General features: G+C 36.9%; 5 protein-coding genes and 1 long non-coding RNA gene across 6 annotated transcripts in view; 2 read left to right on the forward strand and 4 right to left on the reverse strand.

The window, feature by feature from the left end:
- The window catches only part of LOC116306542 (uncharacterized), a 163,559-nt gene extending 147,086 nt beyond the window's left edge, over positions 1-16,473 (forward strand). Inside the window, exon 4 of the long non-coding RNA XR_016119710.1 lies at positions 16,456-16,473. This is a non-coding gene — a long non-coding RNA (uncharacterized LOC116306542). The remainder of the gene's footprint in view (positions 1-16,455) is intronic.
- On the reverse strand, positions 5,041-7,498 carry LOC148911485 (uncharacterized). The gene is made up of 2 exons (XM_089030093.1): positions 6,970-7,498; positions 5,041-5,515 (listed from the first exon to the last, which is right to left on the reverse strand). Exon 1 carries the CDS (start codon positions 7,358-7,360, stop codon positions 6,980-6,982), a length of 381 nt encoding a protein of 126 aa, XP_088886219.1. The 5' UTR covers positions 7,361-7,498; the 3' UTR covers positions 5,041-5,515; positions 6,970-6,979.
- Positions 9,472-11,798, reverse strand: LOC116296528 (acid-sensing ion channel 3-like). Its single transcript, XM_031704553.2, has one exon. It carries the CDS (start codon positions 11,599-11,601, stop codon positions 10,159-10,161), a length of 1,443 nt encoding a protein of 480 aa, XP_031560413.2. The 5' UTR covers positions 11,602-11,798; the 3' UTR covers positions 9,472-10,158.
- LOC116296526 (uncharacterized) lies at positions 11,845-17,332 on the reverse strand. The gene is made up of 6 exons (XM_031704552.2): positions 16,812-17,332; positions 15,767-16,038; positions 15,096-15,371; positions 14,622-14,777; positions 13,823-14,071; positions 11,845-13,254 (listed from the first exon to the last, which is right to left on the reverse strand). The coding sequence occupies exons 1-6, from the start codon at positions 17,257-17,259 to the stop codon at positions 13,018-13,020; spliced, it is 1,638 nt and encodes a 545-aa protein (XP_031560412.1). The 5' UTR covers positions 17,260-17,332; the 3' UTR covers positions 11,845-13,017.
- A 716-nt stretch (positions 17,333-18,048) lies between these two features.
- Positions 18,049-20,291, reverse strand: LOC116296521 (uncharacterized). The gene is made up of 2 exons (XM_031704547.2): positions 19,349-20,291; positions 18,049-18,913 (listed from the first exon to the last, which is right to left on the reverse strand). Exons 1-2 carry the CDS (start codon positions 20,091-20,093, stop codon positions 18,681-18,683), a joined length of 978 nt encoding a protein of 325 aa, XP_031560407.1. The 5' UTR covers positions 20,094-20,291; the 3' UTR covers positions 18,049-18,680.
- A 99-nt stretch (positions 20,292-20,390) lies between these two features.
- Positions 20,391-26,804, forward strand: LOC116296538 (bifunctional peptidase and arginyl-hydroxylase JMJD5). Its single transcript, XM_089029514.1, has 11 exons — positions 20,391-20,533; positions 21,327-21,593; positions 21,756-21,963; positions 22,347-22,460; positions 23,451-23,605; positions 23,973-24,064; positions 24,329-24,383; positions 24,974-25,046; positions 25,167-25,202; positions 25,284-25,394; positions 25,813-26,804. Exons 2-11 carry the CDS (start codon positions 21,334-21,336, stop codon positions 26,050-26,052), a joined length of 1,344 nt encoding a protein of 447 aa, XP_088885640.1. The 5' UTR covers positions 20,391-20,533; positions 21,327-21,333; the 3' UTR covers positions 26,053-26,804.
- Positions 26,805-26,855: the final 51 nt, after the last annotated feature.

The following is a 26,855-nucleotide window of genomic DNA, read 5'->3' on the forward strand; positions in this document are numbered from 1 at the left end:
CTGAAAAACTGAGTTGCAAAAATATCGTGCGCAAATTGCTTGGGAAAAAAAAAATTTTTTTTCACTCCCCCGCTTTTGTCTTTTACCCTTCTTCGTAACATCAATAAATTGGGGGCTGACAGGGAAAATAGCTCATCCCAGAGTTTTTTTTCTGTTTGATTGACTCTCCCCTTTATTTGACCGTTCTCACGACCCCCTGGACTGATCAATACATAAGTAATGCCTGGCTAAAAGAATTCAAGATAGCGGATATTTTTCTTCTAGAACATGAAAGCATAGTTATTGATTCTAGTCATCTGTTTCCGGACTCGTACTACAAGTGGAAAGCATATTATTAATGAGGTTGAATTTGAATTACTTGATAGCGAGTTTTGTCACTAAGTTTTCGCGTTCTGAGAGTGCTAGCCATTGAGTAAACAATACACTCCGGTAATAAACTGCGCTGCATTGTAAAGAATACTTCAGTTTTCTTTTTTCATTTACCAATTTTAGTTGGTTAAAATCAAGGATTTTTTTTTTTTTTTTTTTTTTTTTTTTTTTTTTTTGCGTTTCGTTCGAGAGTACAGTGCCATGCGCGCGCACGCATTGCCTCGAGGTGAAAGAGTGAAAGAGGTGTTTCTGCCGATTAGGTGCGTATTGTTTGGTAATGTAATAAATCGGTAATAGGAGTATTACCTCGTGGTAGTCTTGTCCTATTAAGCAAATATCACGGTCCTTTGGTCATCCAATAAAAATTCATTTAATTTTCAAGTTAATTTGTCAATTAGCTGTAACATGGTTGATATCGTTCGCGTCTTCTAGCTATACATTATATTATTGCTTGATCACTGCGGATTGATCCGTTTTGAATGAGTAGAAAGTAATGGTCGAGTCTTATCCCCTCGGGAGACCCCTCGGGCATTCACCTGTAGATTCATGATCAACTTTGAATTAACGTTTCTAAAAGAACTTAACAGCTCTACTGGGTTTGACAGAAGAAAAGATTAATGACTGAAATAGTTCTAGATCATGCGACACTCTTGAATTAGCGCCGCATTCTCACCGGGTACCTTTTTAACAGACAAATATTTTAAATAATAAATAAATAATATAAAATAATAAATGGGATTTAGCAGTGGCATTTCTACAGAGTAGCTCTTCATCCACTGTAATTCCAAAATTGGAATTTAGAAGTTGAATTGTCATTTATGGACCAAGAAATCATGAATCATAGGCATGGCCATTTGAAAAAAATCCTTTTTCCCGTGCATTCTGTGTAAAATGGAAAGCGCCACATCTCTACACCACACTCTTGAATTAACACCACGCTTCTAACCGGCTACCCTTCTATGTTTGCCGCTAATTAATGGCGAACGAATATTTTTTATAGACATGACCATTTTTTATCATTTTTTGTGTGCAACCTGCGTGAAAAGGAACGTCACATCTCTACACCACACTCTTGAGCCTACACCACGCTTTTTATATACCGGCATAGGAATATACGACCGATTTTGCCGCTGATGGACCATGCACTGAATTAATTATAGACAGCGATATTTTTTGTTCCTTTTGCTATTTCAATAATTGAAAATGTTCAAAAAGGAATTCCACTTCTCACATCACACTAGCTACCATTTCTGACAGAACTGAAACCATTATTTCGCTTTGCTCTTACTTTGGCCCTAATTTGTCAACGCATTAAATCATTTCGTCACTTTTGTTATTTTTTCCATGCAACCCGTGCAGAAACGAACGCCATATCCCTACACCACAATCTAGTGAGTCTACACCACGCCTCACCAGCTAGCATTTCTGACGCAGTCGTTCAAATCCACAGCTTACAATATTATTGATATATGAGCGACACGAGTGAAAAACGTCTGTAAATTTGACTTTCAAACATGCCTGATAAATTGGACTTCACAAAATATCAAAACTTAGTGTCCATGCTTGAAACTTAAGGCTAATTCTTTCATATTGTGTTTGTTAATACAGTATCTTGGTCTGACAAAAGTATACTCTCAAACTTTTTTGTATACTTGGAGAAAACAAACATTTATTTTCTCACTCAAACTCTTCAAAATTCTTAGAAAACGTGCTGAAATGCACGCATGAGCAAACAAAAACAACAAAAAACAAAAAAAACTTCGCATGCGCACCTACACCACACTCTTCAGATACCCGCCTATCAAAAACTGCCCAACCAACGTATTTGTGAATACTAAAACGTTTAGCCGATGTTATTTAGAACCGTCCTCCCCGAGAGTACGATAGACTATACTACATACACACGGGTGAGTATGATGTATTATATAATTTTTATATATTTATAAAATATTTGAGATATAAGCGTGTGATTGGCTGGCTATGTTTATATCAGAGACGACAGAGACACGCTTGCACAAAATCGTTCAAAAAATGTTTTATAAAAGCCGGTGTAATTTATGAAACCGTCCTTCCTCAGGGAGTATAAGATAAACTACTACACACGAGTGCGTTTAATGTATTATCTCTCTATATATAGATATATAGTTCCATTAATACGATCAGTATCGTAGTAAGCACGGAACGCGCTCTTTTCCCGGAGGCAGAAAAAAGTCCATTTTCCCGTCCTCATTACAAAACTCTAGTTTGCGCATTCTTATTACAAAACCGAAAAACTCACTCACGAATGTAACGCGACTAAGAGAAAAAATTGCTTGAGGTTTGAGCGATATAGGTAGTCTTTTATATCTGTTTGATTTTTCATTTTAAAAATAATCATTTTCCTTTTTAAACGGCCTTATTGAAATGTTTTGTCTTTCGATATCGTAATCTGTCAAGTTTAGATGCGCACGCAAAGACGCGACATCTATTTTTCAAAAAAATAATCCAGCTTTTTAAAACTAAAGCCCAATACAAGGGATTTGCATACTGAAACACACACAAAAAAACCTACACAATTAAAGGCAGTATTTTAAAGTCTTGCAAAATCGATAAACAAATAAAAGCGGCGTACTGATTGACTGATTGACCACAATTGTTTCCTCTCAACCCCCTACCCTCCCCTCCCCCTCACTAGATTTGCGCTGAGTCGCGCTCATTCAAGCCCTGGGAGTTGTTGGCTGATCATGATTAACTGATGATGAGCGCAAAGCTTGAGACAGTTCTTGCAAATATACTTTCCCGCCCTTCAGCGCGCCCAGCATAGACCATCTGAGATAGCCAACATGATGCATTGTGGTCTAGCTTGGGTAGGAACATCTTTTGTTTATCATGGCTTTGATGTTTGGCACAAATTGTTTATCCAACTCAAAAAAATGTGTATTTTCAACCTACGCGCAAACGCTCTTACTTTTCCCCCGTGAGGAGTGGAGGAAGGAAGCGCCGCGCGGAAGAAAGTTCGTTATTTTTGGTTCTCGGTAAAAACGTTATCAATGATGGATCGCGGATGAGAAGGATCAAAGATCTTGCGCAACGCGGAGAACGTAACGCGCACTTAAAGAAAGAACGCTTAAAGCAAAGAACCTTCTTGAGATTATCGGGCGTTAAAGGTATTAAAACATAAAAAAATCACCGCTCGTTATAAAAATCAATATATTTGATTCTAGGAATCTCGGTAATTCCTTTCCTTTAGATTGAATCATGAAGAGCAGTCACGTCTAAGCGGTATTTTCTCACGAATCTGGCACCAGACAGACTGACGAAACTATCAAAAGTCAATCTTTTAAACCCTTGAGTCTTAGCGTTAAATCCCTTTTAACATCATAAGAGATTTCCTTTATACAAGTCCTTTGGATGGTAGGTTCTCGTTTTAATTTTCTTGGAGAGAGGGAGGGGTGGGTGCGGGATTATTTCAAGGTACGATGGTAAGCTACACAGGAAGCCCATCTTGTGTGTTTAAGAAATTATGAGATTTGATTATAAATTCTGAAGCAATTTGAAACAAAAATGTGTCTCAATAATTCCTTTAGTATTTTTGGAACAAATTTTACTATTAAAGAAAATGAAGTTGTTTCATGAAACACGAGTAATTCTTTCTCACTCACCTTCATCATATCAGTATTTTTTCAATTGAAAAAGAAGTAATACTCAAGGAAATGAGATGTGGTCTGAAATAAGAAAACATGGATGCCCAAGCTAAAAGAGTCTAATAATATTTATGGAAGCAAGATGCTGGGATGCTAATATGAGATGCTAATGCTTCATCTCACAGATTGGATTCTTGTATTCAATGTCTTATGTAAATACAGTTGTTTATTGGTTCTCTCTTGTGCTTCAAGAGGTTTTCTCTGGGTTCTCCGGTTTTCCTCCCTCCACAAAAAAAAAAACTTCTGAAGTTCAATTTGATATGGTGTTTAAAGCCTATACAAGAGCCTCTGGCCTTGGTAGACCGAGCAGCCACTCAATCTTTGCTCATTGACAAAAAATAAAATTATTCATTTTTTATAGATTAGTGAAGAAATAGAAAATGCAAGCACGTGCTTTGTGCAGTTATAAAACACGCATATGCGTCATGCTTCTTCTAACACCCGGGGGGGTACTCCGCCAGAATTTGGGTAGGGGTGTTCTGCTGGGATTCTGAAAGGGGTACCCTGTTTATGACAACTAAACTCAAATTTGTAGACCCTGTTTATGACAAAAGATATAATTTATTGCACTGAGTTCCTGTTTCAATTATCATGTCATCTCGCGTATCGTTTTTTTACGACCATAATAACCAGTTTCGGTCAATACGAAAGTAGAAACCCTGGAAATGACAGGAAAATCAGGAAGAACTTGGAACTCGAGTAAAATTGCATACCCTGTTTATGACAAGAAGCTTGAAAAACCATACCCTGTTCAGCGGATCATCCCCGTATAGACCATATATGGGAGTACCCCCCCCCCCCCCCCCGGGTCCTAACAATCCTCTCATGTTCTGCCAATCCCCAAGTGCTTTATAACTCCATGCAGCACAGCAAGCAAGTTTTTTATTTCTTTTATGAAATGCAAAGGAAGCATACGTGCAATCAGGATGCGAGATTAATAACAGTTATTTTATAAATTTACTTATAAAATACAAAATTGATAGCCATGTTTGTAGAGGTTCCCAATATTTATTTATTTATTCACATTTTTTTATTTTACATCTTTGATAATTAAAATTACCAATACATTCATTTTACATCTTTAAAAAATACAACATTTATTTTATGTTATTGGTCTTCCTGTGTTCTATACACCACAGGAATCCCAACCAAGGTGTTGACCCAGGATTTCCAAAAGTTCCATACATCAGTTGTCATATTATGCTAAGGACTCAATCAAGAATGCAAAGTAGTTTTAAATTTGAACCTTGTAGCCTTGAATGGATGCTTTGTGTTTGACTGTTGAACCAGATTGGTGCATTTTATACATTTTTCTCATTTTATTTGATTTACTAATAGGTTAAATTGAATGAATTGATATATGTGTGTTACAAATTAAAATTTTTTTTCAGATTATTTAATTTATGGTCTCTTTTAACAGATTAGAAATCAGCTAGTGATCCAACACAAAGTACGCCAATGGACTGAAAATTTAATAACAGATATATAAATACCAAAAAGATATTAGACCCCTATATTGCTGTCTTTGTTTTTTCAACCAGTGATTGACAAACCTGTGGCCCTCGTTTCATGATCAAGTTAGAATTTAGGAGCTGATTTTTGTGGAGGTAGAAAAACCCTGAGAAAACCTTAAAAGCACAGGAGAGAACCAATGAGCCACTCTACTCACATACGACACCAAGCCAGGGGGAACTCGAACATGGGTCACATTGATGAGTGGCAAGCGATCTCAGCACTATGTCATCCATGCATCCTGATTGCAAGGACGTTCTGTAGAGAAAGACCATCAACGGTGGTGTGGTTTGGCTCACCTTTGTCCTCTGAGGTCTCTGGTTCCTGGTCTCGGCATGATATATCTGTCAGTCATATAATTTGTTAGGTGCCTTTTTTCATTCAAGGTTTTTCTCCCTCCAAAAAATCCAGTTTATTTCCAATTTGATCAATCTGTCACAGAGCTAGCCTTAATCAGCCCAGAGGTTGTTTCAGGCAGAGTTAATATTAACTCTATTAACTCTGTTTCAGGGTATCAATAAAATTTGAAGGTTTTTTTTAAAACATTTTAGTACATTTTCAAGAGCTTTGTATTTATACTTATTTAGATTCTATTTTCAATAGTCAATGTATCTTAGTAATATAGATATCTATAAAAGGAGTTTGTTTTAAGAAAATTCCCAAATCTCATTCATTTTTTATATACGCCGTTAATTAAACATGTCAGATATTTCAATTTAATGATATTTATGGATAATGCTTTACGAATATAATTTTTTAATTCTAATTGCTAGAGTTTGAAAATTATCCTAGAGGTACAAAATAAGCTTAAAGATATCAAACTATATATTTTGGAATTGAATCGGTCTTCTAGGAGAACTTTCATATGAAAATGCAATGTAAAATCTGTGTTGACATACAACAAATGCTCTCTAATTATAATAATTGTGTTATATTGTCATTACAAACACCTGGCCTATTGTGTAAAAGTTCCTAGGAAAAAAAATTAAATCACCCAGCATGATGTATTCTTAACAGACGTAATTAGCCTGTGGTTTTGACAATAGGAAAAATCAAGATTCAGAAATAATGAAAAGAATTAGATCTGAATGGAAGAGATTAAATTAATATTCAAATCCTATCATACAAATTTATTGTTACAGAAGAACATAATTATCTAAAAAATCACAGATAAATCAAGGAAGAGGAAAATCATTAACTCAGTTAGTGCATTGTGACTAAAAGCAAATGAAAAGTAAAATAAAATGAAATTTAAAACGAAAATGAAATGAGAAAATATCATATATCATAATTTAAATTTATAATCTAATATAAGATAAAGTTTATCTTTATATTTTGAATTTATGATCACAAGTAAAGAGCAAAATATAGCAAGGAAATTGAAAATTACTATAGAAATACTTACAGAATTTTCTTTACTGATAATGAATCAAGTGGAAATCTCGCTTGTATTCAGTCTTGCCAGGTTGTATTTCGACACTGAACATCGTATCGGTCAAATAATCTCCAAGACGAACCCATTCTTGTGAGTTTGGAGCTGGAGTCCATCCGACGGTAAGGACTGCTGAAACGCTAAAGAAAGGGCCACAGTTCGTAGGTCTTGGACATTCTATGGTGTACTCAATCGGGTATCCTTTTCTGTAGGAAGAAAGATCGACTAGCGTTTGTCCAAGGATGACACTTGGGGCATCTGCAATGCTTACATCTTCAAATTTCACCTTGAACTGTGAATTGGGAGGGAAAGAGGCTGGCGAATCGTCTGGGAGAGAGATCTTTCCTGAGATCTTAATACTCATCTTTGCAAGTGTTTTACAAGCGGAAGAAGTGTTGCTTTAGTAGGTGGTCTAAAGCTGTTTAAGAATTTTTTATAGCACTTTTACTTTCTCCACCCTATTGTTTATAGTGACGATCTGATTGTTCTTTTGATGTGCATTGTGGGAGCCTTTCCAGCTTGCCTTGACAATATGTAATAAATTAAAAATATCGACTATTTAAATTATCATTTTTCATCCAATAACTACAATACAAATATTCTTAATTTGTTAAAATCATTTTAAGACGCAGAAAAAATATCTAAGTTGTTGCTAAGAGATCGATTGCTGTAGGATAATAATTAGGGCTCCCTGTGGTTAGGTATTTTTTCGATCGGAATTATTTTATTTTATTTTTTCTCCCTTACAAAGAGTTAAATCAAGAATTATCATTATGAGTAAAGATATTAAGATGAGCTTAAAATCTGTACAAAAAAATATAGGACATTAAACGATTTTTCGTAAAATTTCCCAATAGATAGTAAAATACATCTAAGAAAGAACAACAAAGTACTGTAGGCGAATTCCTCGATAGTAAATCCGGGAACTAAAGAAATGAAGGCTTGCCAGATTTGACTTTTGGACATATAGTAAATTCCTAAAAACCCTATTCGTATTATCCATGACGTACTATCCTATATTTGGAGTCGATTGCTAACTAATATGACAAATATAGAACTATAACTGTTATTTCATCATCTCCTAACTGTCTGTCTGAGTTAAGATACAAATTAATTATTTTTTGCAAATGTTTTTTTTCCTGGATATTTATTTATCAAAACCCACCGCTTTAACAAGACGCCTTATAGGTGTTTACTGGGTTGCCTGTATCATGCACAGATGCCTCGTTGCAATATTAGCCAAAAGATAATGGAATGTTTCACAGAAAATAATGATTTCGTTTAACTTGTCTAAGACGATCTTCTCGCTTAAGGTGTTCTCTACATAATATTAAAATATTTGCAGGTTCTACCCTTTATAGCCTATAAAATAAACAGTTTTGCGTTGTGCCGCACACTGCTTGTGAATTTGATCTTGCGCCATAACGCAACAAGATCAAATATCCCAATGTTCTCAGTCAGAATCATCAATTAATTTTCTTATCTTTTTACCATCCTTTGTTATTATATTATTTACTGGGGTGGCTGTTTATTTTCGTTGTCAGAATATGCAGAAATTGTGCAATAGTACCCAGAAGTCTTCACGGCACCACCTACTAGTCCTTTGCGGACTAATTTAAGATCCATAAGTGCAGTAAATGTTCTTGTCAGAAAACTTTGCCTGGAAATATAGGAAAGCATACTTTACTTTTCGCGAATCAATATTGCTTATATTACTGATAACGTCTGATCGAACTTATACAGGTTTATAAGCAACCGACTAGTAATAAATATTTTTCACTTAAAAGATTGCCTTTATATTGTGGAAGATTTAAATCTAATAAAAAATGTATTAAGAAAAAGAAAATTTTTCTGTGGATATTATGGGATTCGAACTCACCAAAAGAAATTTAAAAAATACGACTCCACTTTGCCATACCCCCGAGACATCCGCAGAGCTGAGGCGTCGTATGGACTTCGGACCTGACGGCGATTAAATCCTTCTGTCCTTGGGTGTACGAATTACGCAAGAAAATGTTCTAGCCGAAACATCAGGGGAGAGACCAGCCGGCCCCCAGACCATATCGGCTAATCCCTTGCATCTCGGCCACGCACGGAATCGGTTGAAAAACTAATGTTAAAAAGTCTAGTCTATCCGGTGCATTGTTTTCAAGGCTATTGTTTTGCTAATTTCTTGAAACCGTGGACCAGTGGACAAAACATTGGCATATCCAAGACATCAAGTCAAGCCCGGTTGAGGAAGGTTAGCAATTGGATGGGTGACCTAAACATTATACCTACTCGCGCTTTTGCTCCTTTTTCCGTTTTTCTTATTTGATTTAAAAAATATTGGATTTAGAATATTTTTGAGTAAGCTATTCCTGTTTACCCAAATCCGTCAAATTGAAATCTAGCTAGCAGAGGAAAATCCTTGGGGAAAAAAAGAAACTGCCATTTAGTATTTTCAATTATAAAATAACTGTTATAAACCTCGCATTTTTATTGGTTGCGTGCTTTATGAGAGCACACAGAACGGTCGCGCACTTTGGCAATTGCGTAACTCCTATCCAAAATAAAGGTCATTGCAATTTGTATTTTATAAAAGAAATAAAAAACTTGCTTGCTGTGCTGTGTGGAGTTATAAAGCACTTGGGGATTGGCAGAACACTCGAGAAGTGTCGAGAAGCACACCGCTACGTATACGTGTCGTGCTTTTCCTAACACTTCTCTCGTGTTCTGCCAACGCCCGCGTGCTTTATAACTGAACAAAGCTTATTTTAGAAATTACATCAACAGAAGGCGTCCCTCTGAAGCGCGTGAAGGAGTTGCATCCCCAGGCATCCCAGTAATCAAGAACTTAACTTTTGCGCATAAAAACGAGGCTAATGCTGACTGGTCAATGGTGTCTCCCAAAACCATCGCCTTTTGTCGTGGCTTTAAAAACAAATTCAGGGGAAAATACACCAAGATTGACTTTTATTATATAACGTCAGTTCGAATAGTTAGTTTAGAGGGTTTGATTCCATGTGTTGTTCTCTCCCTGCCTAATAAATATGAAATTGAGATGAAGAAATAATAGATAATAAATGGAAAAACGATCGCAAAATTATCCTCTTACTTTTGGGAGATGTTGCGCAAAGCTCCATGTCATTTATCTGTCTAAAATACTTTGTTTCAGAAAGTCTATTTCAGTTTTGAGATAACTAACAGAATGAAAAATTCAAGGAATTCTGAAACCGTTAAAATACTTGCACCAATAAAAACTCCCAAAGTTCCGCCGATGACACCCACTAGATTAGACAGCGAATAGGCCGGCTGTTGCTCCATGGTCTCAATGACCATGTCCTCAAAATAAACATTGACTTCAAGGAAGTTGTCTCTGATGAACTGACGAGTCGTGTTCATTTGTTCTGCCATGTGATCTGCGACGTGATTGGCTGGGTACTGAGAGTACGATATCCTAGGTACGTAGTTGTTTTTTTGACATGGTGCTTTACATTTCGAGCACAGTCCTTTACTATTGATTTCCACTATCAGAGGGTTTAGACAATCCCTGTATTTTTGAGGTAGACAGATAGGAATATCTGTTTGAATACCGGCGGGGTACATTTCTCGACATCCACGTCTTTCACCTCCGATCCTGGCCCGGCATTCATAGACACACGCAGTAACGCTGTATTTACTGAACATCTTTAGGTTATCTTGGTCTTCGCATTCTCCGTAAGGCGCGGGAAGGCTTTTAAGACTCTTCAGGGTCAACGGAATCAAAGTCTGCGTCCCCGGTTGTAAAGCGATGACAAATCGATCTGTATTCTGAGGTTCGTGAGCTTCTCGGAAAAGCAATCGGAAACCCGCGCCACTTCGGAGATTTCCGACGTATTCATTTTGTTCTACGTTAAGCACAAGGTGTAAAGCATTGTCAATCCCAGTTCCGGTTATCTTTAAATACTGATTGTAGTTAAACGCGAAACATCCGCCAAGAAAGGTAGGATCTGGTGTAAAATCCGCAGCAGAGCACTGAGCTCCTTTCCACTTACACTGTAACACTAAATCCTTCACTTGATGTCCTGCTTTGAACATTAACTTGTCAAAACTGAAGCCAGTCCAGTTGTACGAGTTCCAGTCTATCGATGACCCTCGTTGGCCAGGTTTGGCTGCGTAAGCCTGGATTACTCTCATATACGGAGAACTCATGGCCCAAGACTTGCGGATTTGATTATTATTACAAAGAGTAATAACGGGAAATGTTAGTTCGCTAGCGTATTCAACTTTGAAGACAGTATTGATTGGATTTCCAAGATAATACTTGATGTTCAGTGAGATTTCATAAAAGCTAAAACTCGCACACGCCAGCACAGCGCAAAACCAAAAAATCCTTCTCGGTGACTGAAAAAACGGTTTCTCTTCCTCGGCAAAGATATTCCCCACTCCATGCATCGTTGTTGAAGTACAAAGCTCTACAAACTTATTCCAAGCTCCTTGTACTTTAGCATCTTGATTTACGTCCGTCTTCTTTGTTTCTTCTCCGTTTTGGAACCAGTTGTTTGTCATAACTTCAACAGCAGTTTCTTGAACGTATTCCTTATTGTTAACCTCAAACTCTAGCCTATGAATTGGATCATCCATTTTTGCTATTTCTCTTGTCGGTGGGCTTAAATCTCGGCAAGCAAGAGAATCTTAAAGCTTTAAACCCTCCAGACCCTGCACAAACCCGACGTACTACGTGTTTGATCAGCATTTGATAGAACGGCTTTTATAATTCTAAGTCGAGGGAGTCACTACTGGGAATCCATTCGTTAAAAATTAAAGAATGTAGATGACCGAAAACCCAACAAAGTGTTGTTTTTTAAAAAACTTTTATAGCACGAAACCATCCAATGTTTTTATTTCTCTAGTAAATTCAGTGCAACTTGGAAGAGGTCTCCGCCAAACTTTGCAGCCTTTTTCTAATTGATACTTGATTTTTTAAAGAGAATATAAATTAAATATATGTCATATAAACTTTTCATCCCAAACGTCTTAATGTTCAAAATAAGTTTTTGAATTCCGATAATGTTTGGCTCACGTAAGCCGTTGCGTAGAGAAGAGCAGTGTTTATATTATGAACAATTGCGTGGAGGCGTGGCGCTAAAAAAAGCGATGGGAGCTTCCATGCTTACTTACTCAAAACAAGTAAAAGAATGCTTCGTAAAAACAAATTTGCAGCTGTTTTCAAACTGAACTATTCAAACTTCATTCTAATTTTCCAAAATCTTTTTGAATGCAGGTTTTTGCAACGGTTCGGTGTGATGTGGAAAACGAAGACGTCAGAAATCTTGAATATTTAAAACTCGGATTATAAACACTAGCTCTTTTTGTTTTGAACGAAAAGTTTTAGTTACTAAATAAAGAATTCGCAACGAAAGGAGTGAATAGGTCTGTGAAAGCGGGAAATCTTGTGTAGGATTTCACGCTGACAAATGAGAACATTCGCTCATGAGGGTGTAAGTAAAACAATGAGATAAAATATCGACAGCGATATGGAACCTTTACGAAAAATATTTTTATAACTTTCACGAATGTCTGATTACGGTTGTCGGATGAAGATTAAAAAAGCTTTTAAGGTTAAAACATAGTTAATAGAGTGGAAATTGTAATTTCAGTAGCGTGTTAGGTTTTGAAGGCGGAAATCGAGGGAGAGACCTGAAATGAATTGAAACTTTCTCTCATCACAGCAGGCAGCCCAAACAAGGTTCCTGTGTATGGTTTATAAGGGAATGTATGGGAGTCATGATGTAGATATGACAATGAAATGTTTCACTCAACAATTTGCCTCAAAACTTACCGCAGTCATTGCTTGAACCTTGTTCAGTATTCTGGCGAAGTTTCTGCGCGTTTTGGGGCCGTTTAGTGGGAGTTTCAAAATTTGCTTTTCTCTACCCATTCTTTTATTGCTATTTCTCTTTTTTATTGATATTTTTTTATTCAATTATTCTTTTTTTTTTTTTTTCCAGCTTCTATCATCTATCATCTCTATCATCCTTGAAAAGCAGCTTCATATTTTTATGAATAAACGGCTTGGATCAGTTCTTCTTTCATGTCATTTATTCTTTCTCTTTTCTTTTGCCTTCTCATCTCAACTTCTGCCTCCAGGAATTCGACAGTTTTCCCAGGTGAGGGAGTGTCATAAAGGCCTTCACCAAGGTCTTGAAGCAGATCATAGTCCGGTTCCCCAGGCTCCACATCTTCGATAGTCTCACGGAGCATTTTGGCCATGGCGACTTGACGTGTCTTGGAAACCTGGGCACAAATTTTTATTTTTTAAGTTTAACATTTAAAATAATTTACTACAGTACTCCGATCAAGAGATTTAACATGAATTTAAAATAGTGGGGTTCATCCTTCCATCCAATCACAGAGCGCGAGAACACTGCTCATCCAATCAAAATAGTCGTAAGGCTGCGATCAAACACAGGCCAACCAATCAAATTGCTTGGCATGTTTCTTTACGTACGTAAGGAACGCGTGACACGCAAAAGACTTTTTGTATGAATCGGACCAATCAAAAAGCAAGATCACGTAAGCCAGCCAAAGTAAGCTTGAATCCGGAACCAAGGTCCGGAACTCAAGTGAATGTTACGTCGCAAAAAAACTTTTGCATACACCATCACGGAACAGCAGCCATGACAGGAGGCAGGAAGAATAAGCCTGAAGCGAGATGACGTTTTACCCCCGTCTCTAGAACACAATCCTTTTCACACTGCTTTTGTTTTTTAATTATGACTATTGTTCCTGTATTCTCTAGGGAATCTTGCGTCATCTCGCTTCAGGCTTAATTGAATCACATAAAGAACCTGACGTTACCTACCTTACAAGCGAACGTATATCTAGCACCAGTGAATCCAGGACTGGGGGGTCGGGCAGAATGTGGTATGATCCCCCTAAATATCACCATACGACCATACCGAGGTCGCACAGATGTCAACCACTCATACTTCTGATGGCCTTTCGGATAGGGGTTGCCATTAGGTTGCATGACTTCTTCGAAGTAGGCTGTCTCCCCGTAATATTCTGCTTTCCAGTCTGGAGTTAAGTACATGAGGACTGTATATTCATCCTGAACCAATTGATAAATAATGATTTATTTATTTTGCTTTGCATTGGGATTTACGTTAGAGGGTCCTGAAAGGGGTGTCCTAATCCCATTTCCCAGCCCAAATTTTAACCAAAATCCCAGTTCAAATCCCATAATCCCAGCTTATCTTTTACCCAGATCTTAATCCCATTCCAATTTTCAATTATTAGTTTTTTGAATCCCATTTCCAGTGCAAGAAATCCCATTTTCCCGGACCAAGAAAAGGTAAATCCCAGCTCCCATCTTGCCCCTTTAGGGCCCTCACGTTAGGGAATGGTCAGAAAGTAAAGGGGAAGGTGGGCTAGGACAAACTAGTGGGCTATTTTTGGAGCCTCAACTAAGGTGTAGGTGATAAGAACAAAAAACTCTCATTTGGGCTAGCTCATCATGCCGTTAATAATAATAAATAAAGATACTTTATCTACTCATTTAATCTGAAATCTTTATATTCAATATGTCAAAACACGAAAGCATCAAAGATACTATTAACGTGTCATTTTTCATTACGTGTTTTAGACAGTAATATTGTTACCTCATGTGGTTCACAGTCTTCGTGAATCCTTGTATAGTGTGAATTTCTGATAATGTTCATGGACACATCGTATGGAAACCAACCCGACTTGCCACTCAAATACTCTACTGTTCTGTTCACCGTCTTCCATAATCTACTCTTAATAAACTTTGATACCTGAAGATAAAGATTTGCATTGTTGGGGATTGTGTCAATGCATGGAAAATGTATGATCATGTCAAATATCATCATCATCATCTTTTCTAGCACCATCAGGAATTACCATCATCATTACTATCATTGTCATCATCACCATCATCATCTGTAGCCTTACCAACATCATCAGCAGCCTTACCATCACTATCATCATCACCATCATCATTGTTATCATCACCACCATCATTATATTTCATCATCACCTACAGCATCATCATCACAACCATCATCATCTTTGTCATCATCATTATCATGCATTTTCCACCACCAAATGCTCACCTTTATTGGTGCAATCCATGACACATTATCATGTTCAGTATCGGCACTCTCATCATACCCCTGATAGGCATATGCACTGTTATAATGAAGCAAGAAAAGGCGCAGAGCATCCAAGTCACCTTTTGGCATAAGATCATCAAAGTACGCCACAACATGGTTTTTACTATCGTAGATCTTTTTCGTTAGATGATCTTCAAAGTTGATCTCTGGGAGAGTCTTTTCATCTGTTAGTGGAAAGTCCATTTCCGAATACTGATCTGTTTTGAATATTTGGTCCTTTGATTAAGAAAAAATAAAAATTGGATCAAAATGGAAACCCCAGGGGGGGGGGGGTACTCCCCTATATTTGTTATATGGGTGTGTGCCGCCAAACAGGGTATGGTTTTCAGCGATTTTACTCTGGAACAGGGTACATAAAATCATGCTCTCTCCTCTCTGTAACAGGGTATCTATTTTCACAATACAGGAAGTGGGTATGGTTTTCAGCGATCTTGCTCTGAGACAGGGTATTAATTTCAGCGATTTTACTCTGGAACAGGGTCAGGGTTCAAAGGGCTCAGCAGCACATCCCTACCCTAAACGGACAAGAGTACCACCCCCAGGATGGAAATTAGTATTAAAATTATGAATTTTTTTTATCCTGAGCACTAAAAAAATTTGATTTTAGTTACCTTAGTTTCTTTAGCTCCTACATCCATTTTGTCTTTGTCTGTGGTGAGCTTGATGGTAATACTATATAACCCCTGCAAGTACGACATAGCTGGGGGCTTGTATAAATAAGGTATCGATGCATTCCACATCAGAAGGCGACCAAATTTAGGGAATACAGCTGCCATTGATTCTCCCTTTTGATTGTAGAAGATTGATTCTCCATAGTCATTCTTCTTTACAGATGGTGCCAAGAGTATTCTTGCAACCAGTTCATCCTTGTCGCTACTTTTAGCTGAGAAAATAATGGAATTATTTTTCAACGAAATACAGTATTGGAAAAGTAATGACAAAATTTAATAATAATAATAATAATAGTAAATATCTTTATTGGGTTACTAATAAAGTTAAACTTTTTTCCAATTAGGTAGAGTAAATCAGCTATAGTATAGATCTTTTGCATTGATTTCTTAGAGGAATTGTTCTGGGGGACAAAACAATAGGCCGTTTTTTCTTATGCAAAGATAATCCATTGTTTTGTCCCCCAGAACAATTCCTCTAGAAAATTAATGCAAGGGGTCTATAGTGTCAAAATTGTCTTGACAATAAGTTTGGATCAATAGACCTCCTCGGCTCTGACTTAATGTTTTCCCATTTCAGACCATGTGTCATTCCCTAGAGTATCATTTCTTTGTTTAAGGTTTGCACTCAGTTGCACATGAGAAGACACTTGAATATCTTGATCAAAATAGCAATCATTAACAATAAACAGCTGGTAGGTATAACACTACGTAGGAAGATGTTTTACGCATCACATATGTATATATCCTCCCAATATTACAATGAAAAAATAAAAAACGTGAAAAAAATAAGAAATACATCTTATCAAATAGCTTATATAACTTATATAGATACAGATATCGATTTTATAAAACTGAAAAATTATTCTTTATTGAGCGCACAGTAGTATTCAGTATGGCACAGTTAACTATGAGTATAGTTTGCAAAGCAAGTAAGCTTACAATACATCGATAAAAACAATTGTTACATCGACAAAATCTATCTTACCTGGATCTGTAGTAGTAAAGTCTAACCTTCGAACCATCGACACAGAAACTTCACGAGGAAAGTACACCTTTCCACCTGAAATTTTTTCAGAAACTTTTTGAATTTTCCCCCACAAACTTGTCTTGACAAAGAAGTTTGGATCGATAGGTGAAAGCCAGGGAGCATTGATAGTAGAATTAGCTATCTGTATATTGAAGTAATAGTCTTTATAAGCGTACTGCCATGAAGAAACCATCCCTTGAATGTTTCCATACGAGACTAGACCAAGATATGACTGCATTGTCTGTGGCGAGAAGAGGTTGTCAAAAACAAAGACAAAATCTCCATCTTCTTCGAATGTTTGAATTTTGACATCTTTGAAGGAAGGATCGGTGAAAGATATTGCTTCGATGGGGTCTAAGAAGATGATTAGCAGGATAAATGAATAAAACAGACGTAGGATTATCATGATTTCTTCACGATTTGCTTGATCAGTTTTCTCAAAACACGTTAGTTATGTTTTTACATGATTTTTTTACTTGTTTTAAATACCACACAGGAACCCCAGTTGTCCCTGCCATCCAGCTGTTTTGAAAAGCAAAAGCACAGGTAACCCAATTTTATAAATACGCAAAACAGCTTTTTCCAAAAAAAAATTGAAGAAAAAGCTTTTTTGGGAAAATCTAAACACAAAGCTAACTGGAATTCAACAGCTTTGCACCAAGTGGAGTTTTACAAGCCTTAGAAAAAATGCATTATTTATGGCACTCCTCTGTATGTGGGAACGAAAAAAAATTTCCCGAGTACTTGAGTTCCCTTGACGTGAATCAGTTCTTGTCTTGTGCAGAATGTTCATTAGTTGAAGCAAACGTTTTCAAGTTTTCTTTCTGGCTGGCAGCACATGGTGATTGGTATTTGACCACCATTTAGAGAAGATAATGAGATTCAAAATACTTTTATCAGCTGTTTGAAACCTAAACAATATCTTACATGTATTTTAAAAGGTACACAGTTGTATGAATCACTATCTTCACAGGTGTAAACTTCTAGGTTCATCACATAGGAATCACTATTCTAATATCCCTTATTTTATATAGTGTTGTGTAATCAACAGATGTTTGTTCTCGTCATTCGTTAGCCTCGTTAGACATCATTACAGCTTTCTCATCCTCATGCATCATCAATGAAGAAACAAAAATCAGTTCAGAAAGATATAATGGACTAATATTAGAAATACTTCTACAAGAACATGAGAAAGTCAAGAAAATGAGGTTTGTTTTAATCTTTTTAGTTTTAACAATTTTGGCATGAAACCAGTGACATCAAATCATATTATTGTACAACAAAAATTTCTTAAATGACCCAAGGCATGCGCACTGATGAGAAAAGCTAAAAACTCAGACATTTTCTATACAATTTGAGCAAAAAAATTATCATAAGTGGAAAAGATACATTGAGATTTTTTTTGAATTACTAGCCTTTTAAATATTTTTCAAACTGTACAGTTAACTTAATATCGAATATAATATTCAAATATTTCATATTTTTCTTAGTATCTCCTTAAACATGAAATTTACCAAAAACCTACGAATCTTATCAATAGCCTAAATAAAAACTTGGGGCTGTTCAAATTCATGGCACAGCCAATTCATGCATAGATTGAATTGGAATTTTGCTTGTTAGATATTTTTACAGGGAGGAAAACCAGAGAACCTGGAGAAATCCCTTGAACTAAGGCTGAGACTTAACAAACTATTCTCATATGCGATGCTGAGTCCAGAATTGAACCCGAGACCCCAGAGTAGGGGAGACTCAAGTGCATACTACTGCTACTCCTCTCTTGATTCCTAATATCTGCCATTAAATAATGTACAGTAAACTCTTAAGTCTTTAATTTTTGAATAAGTCAACCCACTTTCCACATCGTTTTGCCACATCTTCAGCGGTCTCTCCTTGATTATTTGTAATAGTTCTGTCTAATGACTTATTTGTCAGTAAGAATTGAAGGGTTTCACTGCCATCAACACCAAGAGCTGCTAAATGTAGAGGAGTTTGATTTCCATTAGTCTTTGCATTGATATTTGCACCATTTTCAAGGAGGTACACAGCTACATCTTTTTGTCCTAGGGGAAAAAAATTTCAATGGAGGAAATTTTTTATGTGTGTTGTTACAAAATCAAATGAGATCGGAATTCAAATTTTCAAGGGATCAGAAGAGTCTAAGGAGTGTATATTGTGTAGTTCTAGAAAATATTCATATCTCCCTCATTGAGGGGGATTGGAATTTGCAAAGGGGTGAGGAGAACCTCATGGAGGGGGATGGGAATTTTCAAGGGGTGGGGAGGGTCTGATAGTGTGTAGTTCCAGAAAATATCCATACCTCCCCAATAAAGGGGGATTGAAATTTCCAAGGTGTGCGAGGGTCTGAAAAGGATATATTCTGTAGTTTTATAATTCCCGCCAGTGTTTTTTCTGAATTTACAAGGGGTGGAGAGGGTTTGAGAAAGGTATGCTGTGCAGGATATAAGCTCCATAGTGATAAACATGTAACAATTTACCCCATCGGCATGCCGAGTGTAATGGCTCCCAACCATCTATTGTTCTGGCTCCAATATTAGCACCTCTGGACACTAGTAATTCAACGATTTTCAAATGTCCTCCATAAGATGCCCTGTGCAGCGGCGTATACCCATCCTGGTCCTGACACTCATGAAGTGACCCATTCTTGTTGAGTGAATATTCCACAAGATCGAAACGACCTTTCTCTGAGGCCCTCAAAATCAAGTCTTCTGGGTCCATTTCTGAAAGCTTTAACTTTCTTTTTTCTTTTTTCTTTATAAATAAACTTTCATTCACTTCTTCTGTCATCTTCTTAGGAACTCGAACTCTCGCTTCAGGAAGAAAAAGAGTAGGCGAAAGTCGACCACTTAAATCTGACAGACTTGACTCTGAGACTGACATTTCGGAGGAGTCTGAAAGCTCATTTAAAGTCGGTCCAACTTCATGCTTTCTTTCTCCCTTAAGTAATGTTAGTTTGTGAGTGTTTTCATCTTTGATATCTTGTCTTGCTAGTTCTTCTTCTGTTACTTTATCTGACACATCGTTGACTCCAGTAATTACATTCCTTCCTTCATTTTGTGCTGTTTTTTGACTTTCGCTTTCTTTATCTAAATTATCTGGCACTTCATTTGAAGTTTGCTTCACTCCACAGCTCTTTCCTTCCTGCTGCCGAGCTATTTTTTGTCCATTTTCATCTTTAACTTCTTGTCCCTGAACTCCATCGTTGGCAAGACTATCTCCCATTTTAATAAGCTTCCCTAAATGTTAAGCCTTAAATCTTTTTACTCAAACACCTTGGAATTTCCAACTCAAATCGCGTTACTAATAAAAAAAATGTAAACGAAATTACTTGAAAATGCTAAATCAACTAGTTCGATCAAAATCTGTTGAAGAAAAACAGAAAAAAATGTTTTAGTGACAAACTTTCCGTTCGTCGGCCATTTTGATTTATCCCAGAAACCTTCGCGGGTTAATAATAACACAGTATTTCTCGCTCGGAATCATGGGTAAACAGTCCATATTCATAACAATCATAATCTATTGAACATAATAATATCGATCCTGGTTTATATGCCAATATACATTATACACGTATTAGACTATATTAGAGAATGTATCTCTGGATAAAACGACTTTATATTCTTTAAGAATATATTTACTTGGAGTCAAACTGAATATTAAAGGTAAGAGTTTTTAAAATCTTTGTATTGTGCAATATGTTTCTTTGGGCCAAAAGTTCATATACGAAAAGAATGACTAGAAGTTTTTTGAGTAAGATATTATGATGATGAATGATGGATATCGTCTGAAATATCTTACTCAAAATATTTGTATTCCTTTTTTAAACAACCTTGACAACTGTTCGAATGAATAAAAATTCGCTTATTCATTGTTTACTCTTTTAATATAAAGAAAAAATTATTTGAAAGTTTATTTATTTTCATTTAATTTCTCAATTTTTTTGGCTGCTCTCTGTGTTTTCATGATGTATCGCTTACTCCAGCTCTGTCTTTCTCCAAACAAATCATACCACATGACGACCATGCCTTTTGCGATACGCAAGATGACATGATAATTGAAACAGGAACTCAGTGCAATAAATTATATCTTTTGTCATAAACAGGGTCTACAAATTTGAGGTTTTTTGTCATAAATAGAGTACTACTTTCAGAATCCCAGCGGAACACCCTACCTAAATTCTGGCGGAGTACCCCCCCCCCCCCCCTGGGAAATGCACGTGGCAAAAGTAATGGCATGGTAATAGAATGGATATTTCTAACTAACAGGCTTAATTTCAATATTCAATCTTAGCCTCGTAGCAACTCTTTGTGGCTTTGTAGTGCTGCTACGCAGGCTATTTGATCCGGGAGTTTGTGATGCCCTGACTGCTTAGATCAGCCTAGAGGTTGTTTCAGGGTATAGATCAAATTTGAAGGTTTAGAAACATAAAAAGAAACCAATCTTCTTATCTTATAGGTTTCATATGAAGGTTTCTAATTATAATCTCCTTATTTTGGGAGCAATATGGTCTACAATCTTCATAACAATACAGAGTGTCCCTAACGGACATTTAGAGCCCCTGGGCTCTCACAGACCAAAGGAGGGCTCTGTGGCATCATTGGATAATGTTCCTTTTCCAAGGGACTTCTATTATAACTATGTTCTCACATCAACGCCAGTGATCTTTAGAGGTGCCGCAAAACTGTCTAAAGGATTTAAGCTATGGAGTGATGGTTATTTAAGGTATGTGTAGTCTAGCTATATCTGTCCCCTTTGAGAGGAATGGCTTTATATATACACAATACACCTCAGATCCTTCACACCCTTGGAAATTCCAGTCTCACTCCATGGGGGAGGTGTTTGGTAATTGTAGATACCAGTATCAATAATACTTTGTTTTCTCAGAGAGCATTATGGAAATGAGATGGTTAGAGTTGATTATGGCAAGAAAGAGAACAGAGACAGGGCTGCTGATGAGATGCCTCTTGCTGAATTCCTCAGCTTCTACAATACATCTGATAGATACTTGATTGACACCTTACCCACAGCAATGTGGAAAGAGTTTTCATTACCAAGGTGTCTGCTCTGTGGTGGGTTTACCGATGCTCTACAGGTCAGTTAACACTTAGAAATATATTCACTAAAAATTATTAGTTTACTGATAACTTTATTTCATCCATGGGTGCATTTTGTCTATGGGTGTGGCTTGCCTATGGGTGTTGCTTGTAAATGGGTGCAGCTTGTCTATGGGTGCAGATGGTCTATGGGTGTGGCTAATCTATGGATGTAATTTGTCTATGGGTGTGGCTTGGTAGTTTCTCTAAAGTAAAGGGATTGTTATTCTGCCACCCAATATGACTACCCAAACACGATTGTACATTACTAGAGCTCTTCTAACCTATATTTTACAACTGGCATCACTCCCTGTATGGGGCTCTTCTGTGAGGTTTGCTCCACATGCACTACCACTACCATTACTTGTGTTTCATTTTTCAGGATTCTGTGTTATGGTTCAGCAGTGGAGGTACCAAGTCTCACCTTCATAATGACAAAGTAGAAAACATCAACTGCCTTCTGAGTGGAGAAAAAACATGGTTCTTTGTTGATGCTGTAAGTAGTACCATAGTATTATACCTTCTCACCTTGTAATAGAGGATGGCTGAGCCAGGGGGGATTAAATCTTATATTTTGTTTTAGTTTGAGTTCAGACCACATGACAAAAATTAAATAATAGAAAAAGATTCTCACCTCCCCCCCCCCCACCCCCACCCCCCCCCCCCCCCCACTTTAAAATGTGCTCTCAGTTCCCTGGTAATGTGTTCCTCAGGCCATGGTCATTCTCTTGAAAATAGGATTCCTTGTTATTGAGTTGTATGTCCGTATTCATGTGTCTTCTCATGCTCAACCATCAAACGAAGAACTCATACTCTCAGCAAGTGAATGGCACATGGTCTGAAATGGGAAAACATTGTAAACTAGATATAAAGGTCTATTGTTAAATTTTTTTTTAAACTAATCTTAAAATACTTTTTTTTTTCCCGATCCGGTATCCTAATAAATCGTGCCTTCTGATTGGCTGTTTGAGCAGGTGGTATTTTGTCAGTATCTGCCCACGCTCATGGTCCAGTATTCTTTGCCGCTAAACTACAAAACAAAATGATTACAAAAACAAGTAAAAAAAATCTAGGAAAAAAAAATAATAAGTTATTTACCGTCCTATAGTCTGTTCCGGGTAGGGAAAAACTGTGCCCTCGGTCTTGAAAATGGACCTCAGCCTAACGGCCTCAGTCCATATATTCAAGACATCGGGCATAATTTTTCCCTCTCTGGCCGACCTTCTGGCCGGTAAGTAACATATATTTAGTAAATTGTTTGTATTCATTGAATGAAGTATATCTTATTTAATTACTATGTGAATATAAGGTATTAAAATTGTGAGGCATTGTTAAACTCTTGGAATTGGTGCTATATAAAACATTATTATTATTATTATTATTATCATTATTATTAAAATAATAACACTTTAACTAATTTTTGTTTAAGATTTTTTTGTGTGAATCTCTCAAAATGTTTGTCTGTAATGTACTGAATAATTTTCAGGAGAATTCCAAGAGAATAGAAATGGACCATAAAGAAGGAGAATACTGCAGCGTAAATGTCGACAGTGTTGATATGTACAAGTATCCCAGCCTACAAGTTATTCCATGGTGGTCGGCAGAGATAAAAGCTGGAGATTGCATCTATGTACCTTATGGGTATGTGCGTTGAGCGTTGTGTGCATAGAATATTAAATGTAGTGGTAGTGCGTGTGAGCAAAAAGTGTCCCCAACAGACCTTTCCCGAATTCACTTGACTGACCATGAAACAATGGTTTGAAGTAGAGACTGAACTTGATCCTTTCATTTATCAAGTTCAATCTCGACTTTAAACCATTTTTTTGTGACCAGTCAAGTGAATTTGGGATAGGTCTATTAGTGCGAAAGCGCTAGAACAACTAGATTTTATTTTATTTTTTGGTATTCTTTTCTCCAGTTTTTCCTGTTTTCCATCCATCCATTTTATCCCATCCCAACATTGTAACCTTTAGAAAATCTGTAGCATTGATGTATAACCTTTACTTAGGTGGGCTCATCAAGTGAACTCACTGTCAAGGAATCTTGCGGTCAATATCTGGTGGTCACCAGGAATTGCTTTCAATGATACTGAATGCGAAGGTAAGTGAATGAATGAATATGATGGAATGGAATTGAATGGGAATTTGTAGTAATTAAAAGTATGGCAGAGTTTTATTGCATAAATGGATTGAATAAATCCAATTGAGGTATAATATAAAACAAGATGGGTTTATGTATGAATGTGATGGTTGAATGGATGGATGGATGGAATAGGACGACACAGTTGGACCATTGGATGGATGAGATTGGATGTAGTGAGATAAGATTAATAGATGAATGACTACCTCTTTGGTCCTTTTTCAGCTCCTTTACAAAGAGAACTTAATAACTTCCACTTCACACATGGGGAGATGTTGAGGTAAGTCAGACATGTTTCTAAATTCCAGTTTTTTCATGAAATAAGGGACACAGGGATTGTTTGCTGGTGAGCTTTCATGATAATGATAATGATGAGGATAATAATGATGCATGATGATGATGATGCATGATGATTGATGATGATGCATGATGATTGATGATGATGCATGATGATTGATGATGATGCAGCATGATGATGATGATGCAAGATGATGATGATGTTACATGATGATGATGCATGATGATGATGATACATGATGATGCATGATGATGATGGCAATGATGATGATGATGCCTGATGATGATGCATGATGATGCATGACAATGATGATACATGATGGTACTGATGATGATGCATGATGATACATGATGATGATAAAAGTAATATTTCTGGAAATGATTAATTAGCATACTAATGCTATTGATCTGAAGATGAGAGTATGTGGACCGCGTGGCACTAATGAAATAGTATTCCCAGCGAGGTCGGAAATTAATTTTTCCGAATTTAATTCCAAGGGCTTCCGCCCGGAATAACCTCGTTCCCAAGCACTACAACTTACCTATATTATCTTCTACTATTGATCTGAACAGGTTTCAGGCCATTCAGATCATAAATGAGCATGGAGGTGCTATAAGCTTTGAACAAATTAATGCACTAATTGTGGTAAGAAAAGCCAACAACTACGAACAAAATCTGTAACACCGTCTTCAATTTTTATGCTCCATTATATTATATTTTTTACTTTAAAAAAATCTAAATTCACTTCTAATTGTCTTGTTTTAGCATGAACACACTGGGGAAAGACTAATTACGAGAGAGGTAAATATATAAGTAGTTTTTCTGTCAAAAGATGAATGTCATTCTTTCTTGAAAGATTTAGTCACTGTTTGTAATTCCCAGAGATTTGCTCTTTTGGACAACAATAGTGATGGTGTGTTGGCAGAAGAAGATTTGAGAAAATTATCAACAGACATAATTGAAGAGGCCTTCGGAGGTACACCACCTGGTGAGGTATGTTGAATATACTCATCCATCCATCCATCCATCCATCCATCCATCCATCCATCCATCCATCCATCCATCCATCCATCCATCCATCCATCCATCCATATATCCATCCATCCCATCCATATATCAATATATCCATCCATCCATCCATCCATCCATCCATCCATATATCCATCCATCCATCCACCTATCCATCCCTCCATCCACCCATCTATCCATCCAACCATCCATCCATCCATCCATCCGTCCCTCCATCCATCCCTCCACCCATCCCTGCCTCCATCCATCCCTCCACCCATCTATCCATCCCTCCTCCCTCCACCCATCCCTACCTCCATCCATCCCTCCACCCATCTATCCCTACCTCCCTCCATCCATCCCTCCACCCATCCATCCATCCATTTCTTTCCTCATCTTGCAGGTCAATGTCATCGGCAAGTCAGTCATAAGAGACCAAGTCTTGACTGATCTTCTAAGCGAGCTTCCAGAGCAGCCACCACACATCGAGGAGTTTCTTTTACGACCAGACAAGTTACCACAAGAGATAGAAACATTTCTCGAAAAACACAATCGAGAACTTCCGAAGGAACTCAATGAATATCTAAAAATGAAAATGACAGCAACCAAACCGAATAAGGACAATGAACACTACGAGTTGTAAACAGAGCGCAAAGCTGCTTATATTTGAATCTACTGAAAGAACATCTTTCTTATGAGTTAGAAACGATACGGCAAAGCGTAGTCGTACCGTATCTTACCGTAACCGTGTCCACGCGTCGTGATTGGAATGGATGAATTATAGAAAGATATAATAATAATAATAATAATATTAATATTAATAATAATAATAACAGGATTTTTCCTAAACTTAACCTATTTTGGCATCACTGGTATTAACATCATCGACGTGTTTAACGGAGGGAGGAAAACCTACAATCTCGTACCTAGAGCCTTTATTTCTTACTGCGCATGCTCGACGAAAATAGTAACCGTTTCGTCGAAGATGCGCAGTAAGAAATAAGAGGTCTGGATTCACCCGATTACGCTACTGTCATACATGATCTAATCGATCCAATATCCTGTATATGGATGCTAAAACAAATACTCAAAAATAAATCCGAGCCAAATTCATTTGGAGTGTGAAAGCTATAGCAAGTGTTCACAGAGAAAAGAAAAATCAAAGAAAGCACCGAGGTATCAATAAAGCATATCAGATACCAGAACTAAATCAATAAACTGATCGAAAACTTATTATTCTAACTTCAGAACCCCGTCATTGTTGTATTTGAGTTAGTTAGTTGAAAACAGGGACGGAAGCAGATGCTCTGAATGTTTCAATCCCAATTAAATTTGTCGATATTTTTGTGTGAAAATAAACTTCATTTGCACTAATAAAAAAAGAAATGGCTACAATTGCTTGTGTGTCCATATAATAAAATCGAAACTTTTGATATATCTTGCAAT

The sequence above is a fragment of the Actinia tenebrosa genome, unplaced genomic scaffold (assembly GCF_029948245.1).
Source record: "Actinia tenebrosa isolate PJP-AT-01 unplaced genomic scaffold, QUT_ActTen_1.0 PGA_scaffold14__42_contigs__length_11649687, whole genome shotgun sequence".
Classification (NCBI taxonomy): Eukaryota; Metazoa; Cnidaria; class Anthozoa; order Actiniaria; family Actiniidae; genus Actinia; species Actinia tenebrosa.

Excerpts from the sequence above, each read along its gene's own strand:
- LOC148911485 (XM_089030093.1), bottom strand. The coding sequence starts at position 7,360 with ATGAGTATTAAGATCTCAGGAAAGATCTCTCTCCCAGACGATTCGCCA.
- LOC116296528 (XM_031704553.2), bottom strand. The coding sequence starts at position 11,601 with ATGGATGATCCAATTCATAGGCTAGAGTTTGAGGTTAACAATAAGGAA.
- LOC116296526 (XM_031704552.2), bottom strand. The coding sequence starts at position 17,259 with ATGATAATCCTACGTCTGTTTTATTCATTTATCCTGCTAATCATCTTC. Across the intron at positions 16,039-16,811 it reads CTTTACTACTACAGATCCAG|CTAAAAGTAGCGACAAGGAT; the intron begins GTAAGATAGATT and ends TTATTTTCTCAG. Across the intron at positions 15,372-15,766 it reads TAGGAGCTAAAGAAACTAAG|GACCAAATATTCAAAACAGA; the intron begins GTAACTAAAATC and ends TCTTAATCAAAG.
- LOC116296521 (XM_031704547.2), bottom strand. The coding sequence starts at position 20,093 with ATGGGAGATAGTCTTGCCAACGATGGAGTTCAGGGACAAGAAGTTAAA. Across the intron at positions 18,914-19,348 it reads ACACTCGGCATGCCGATGGG|GACAAAAAGATGTAGCTGTG; the intron begins GTAAATTGTTAC and ends TTTTTCCCCTAG.
- LOC116296538 (XM_089029514.1), top strand. The coding sequence starts at position 21,334 with ATGAAGGTTTCTAATTATAATCTCCTTATTTTGGGAGCAATATGGTCT. Across the intron at positions 22,461-23,450 it reads CATGGTTCTTTGTTGATGCT|GAGAATTCCAAGAGAATAGA; the intron begins GTAAGTAGTACC and ends AATAATTTTCAG. Across the intron at positions 25,395-25,812 it reads GAGGTACACCACCTGGTGAG|GTCAATGTCATCGGCAAGTC; the intron begins GTATGTTGAATA and ends CTCATCTTGCAG.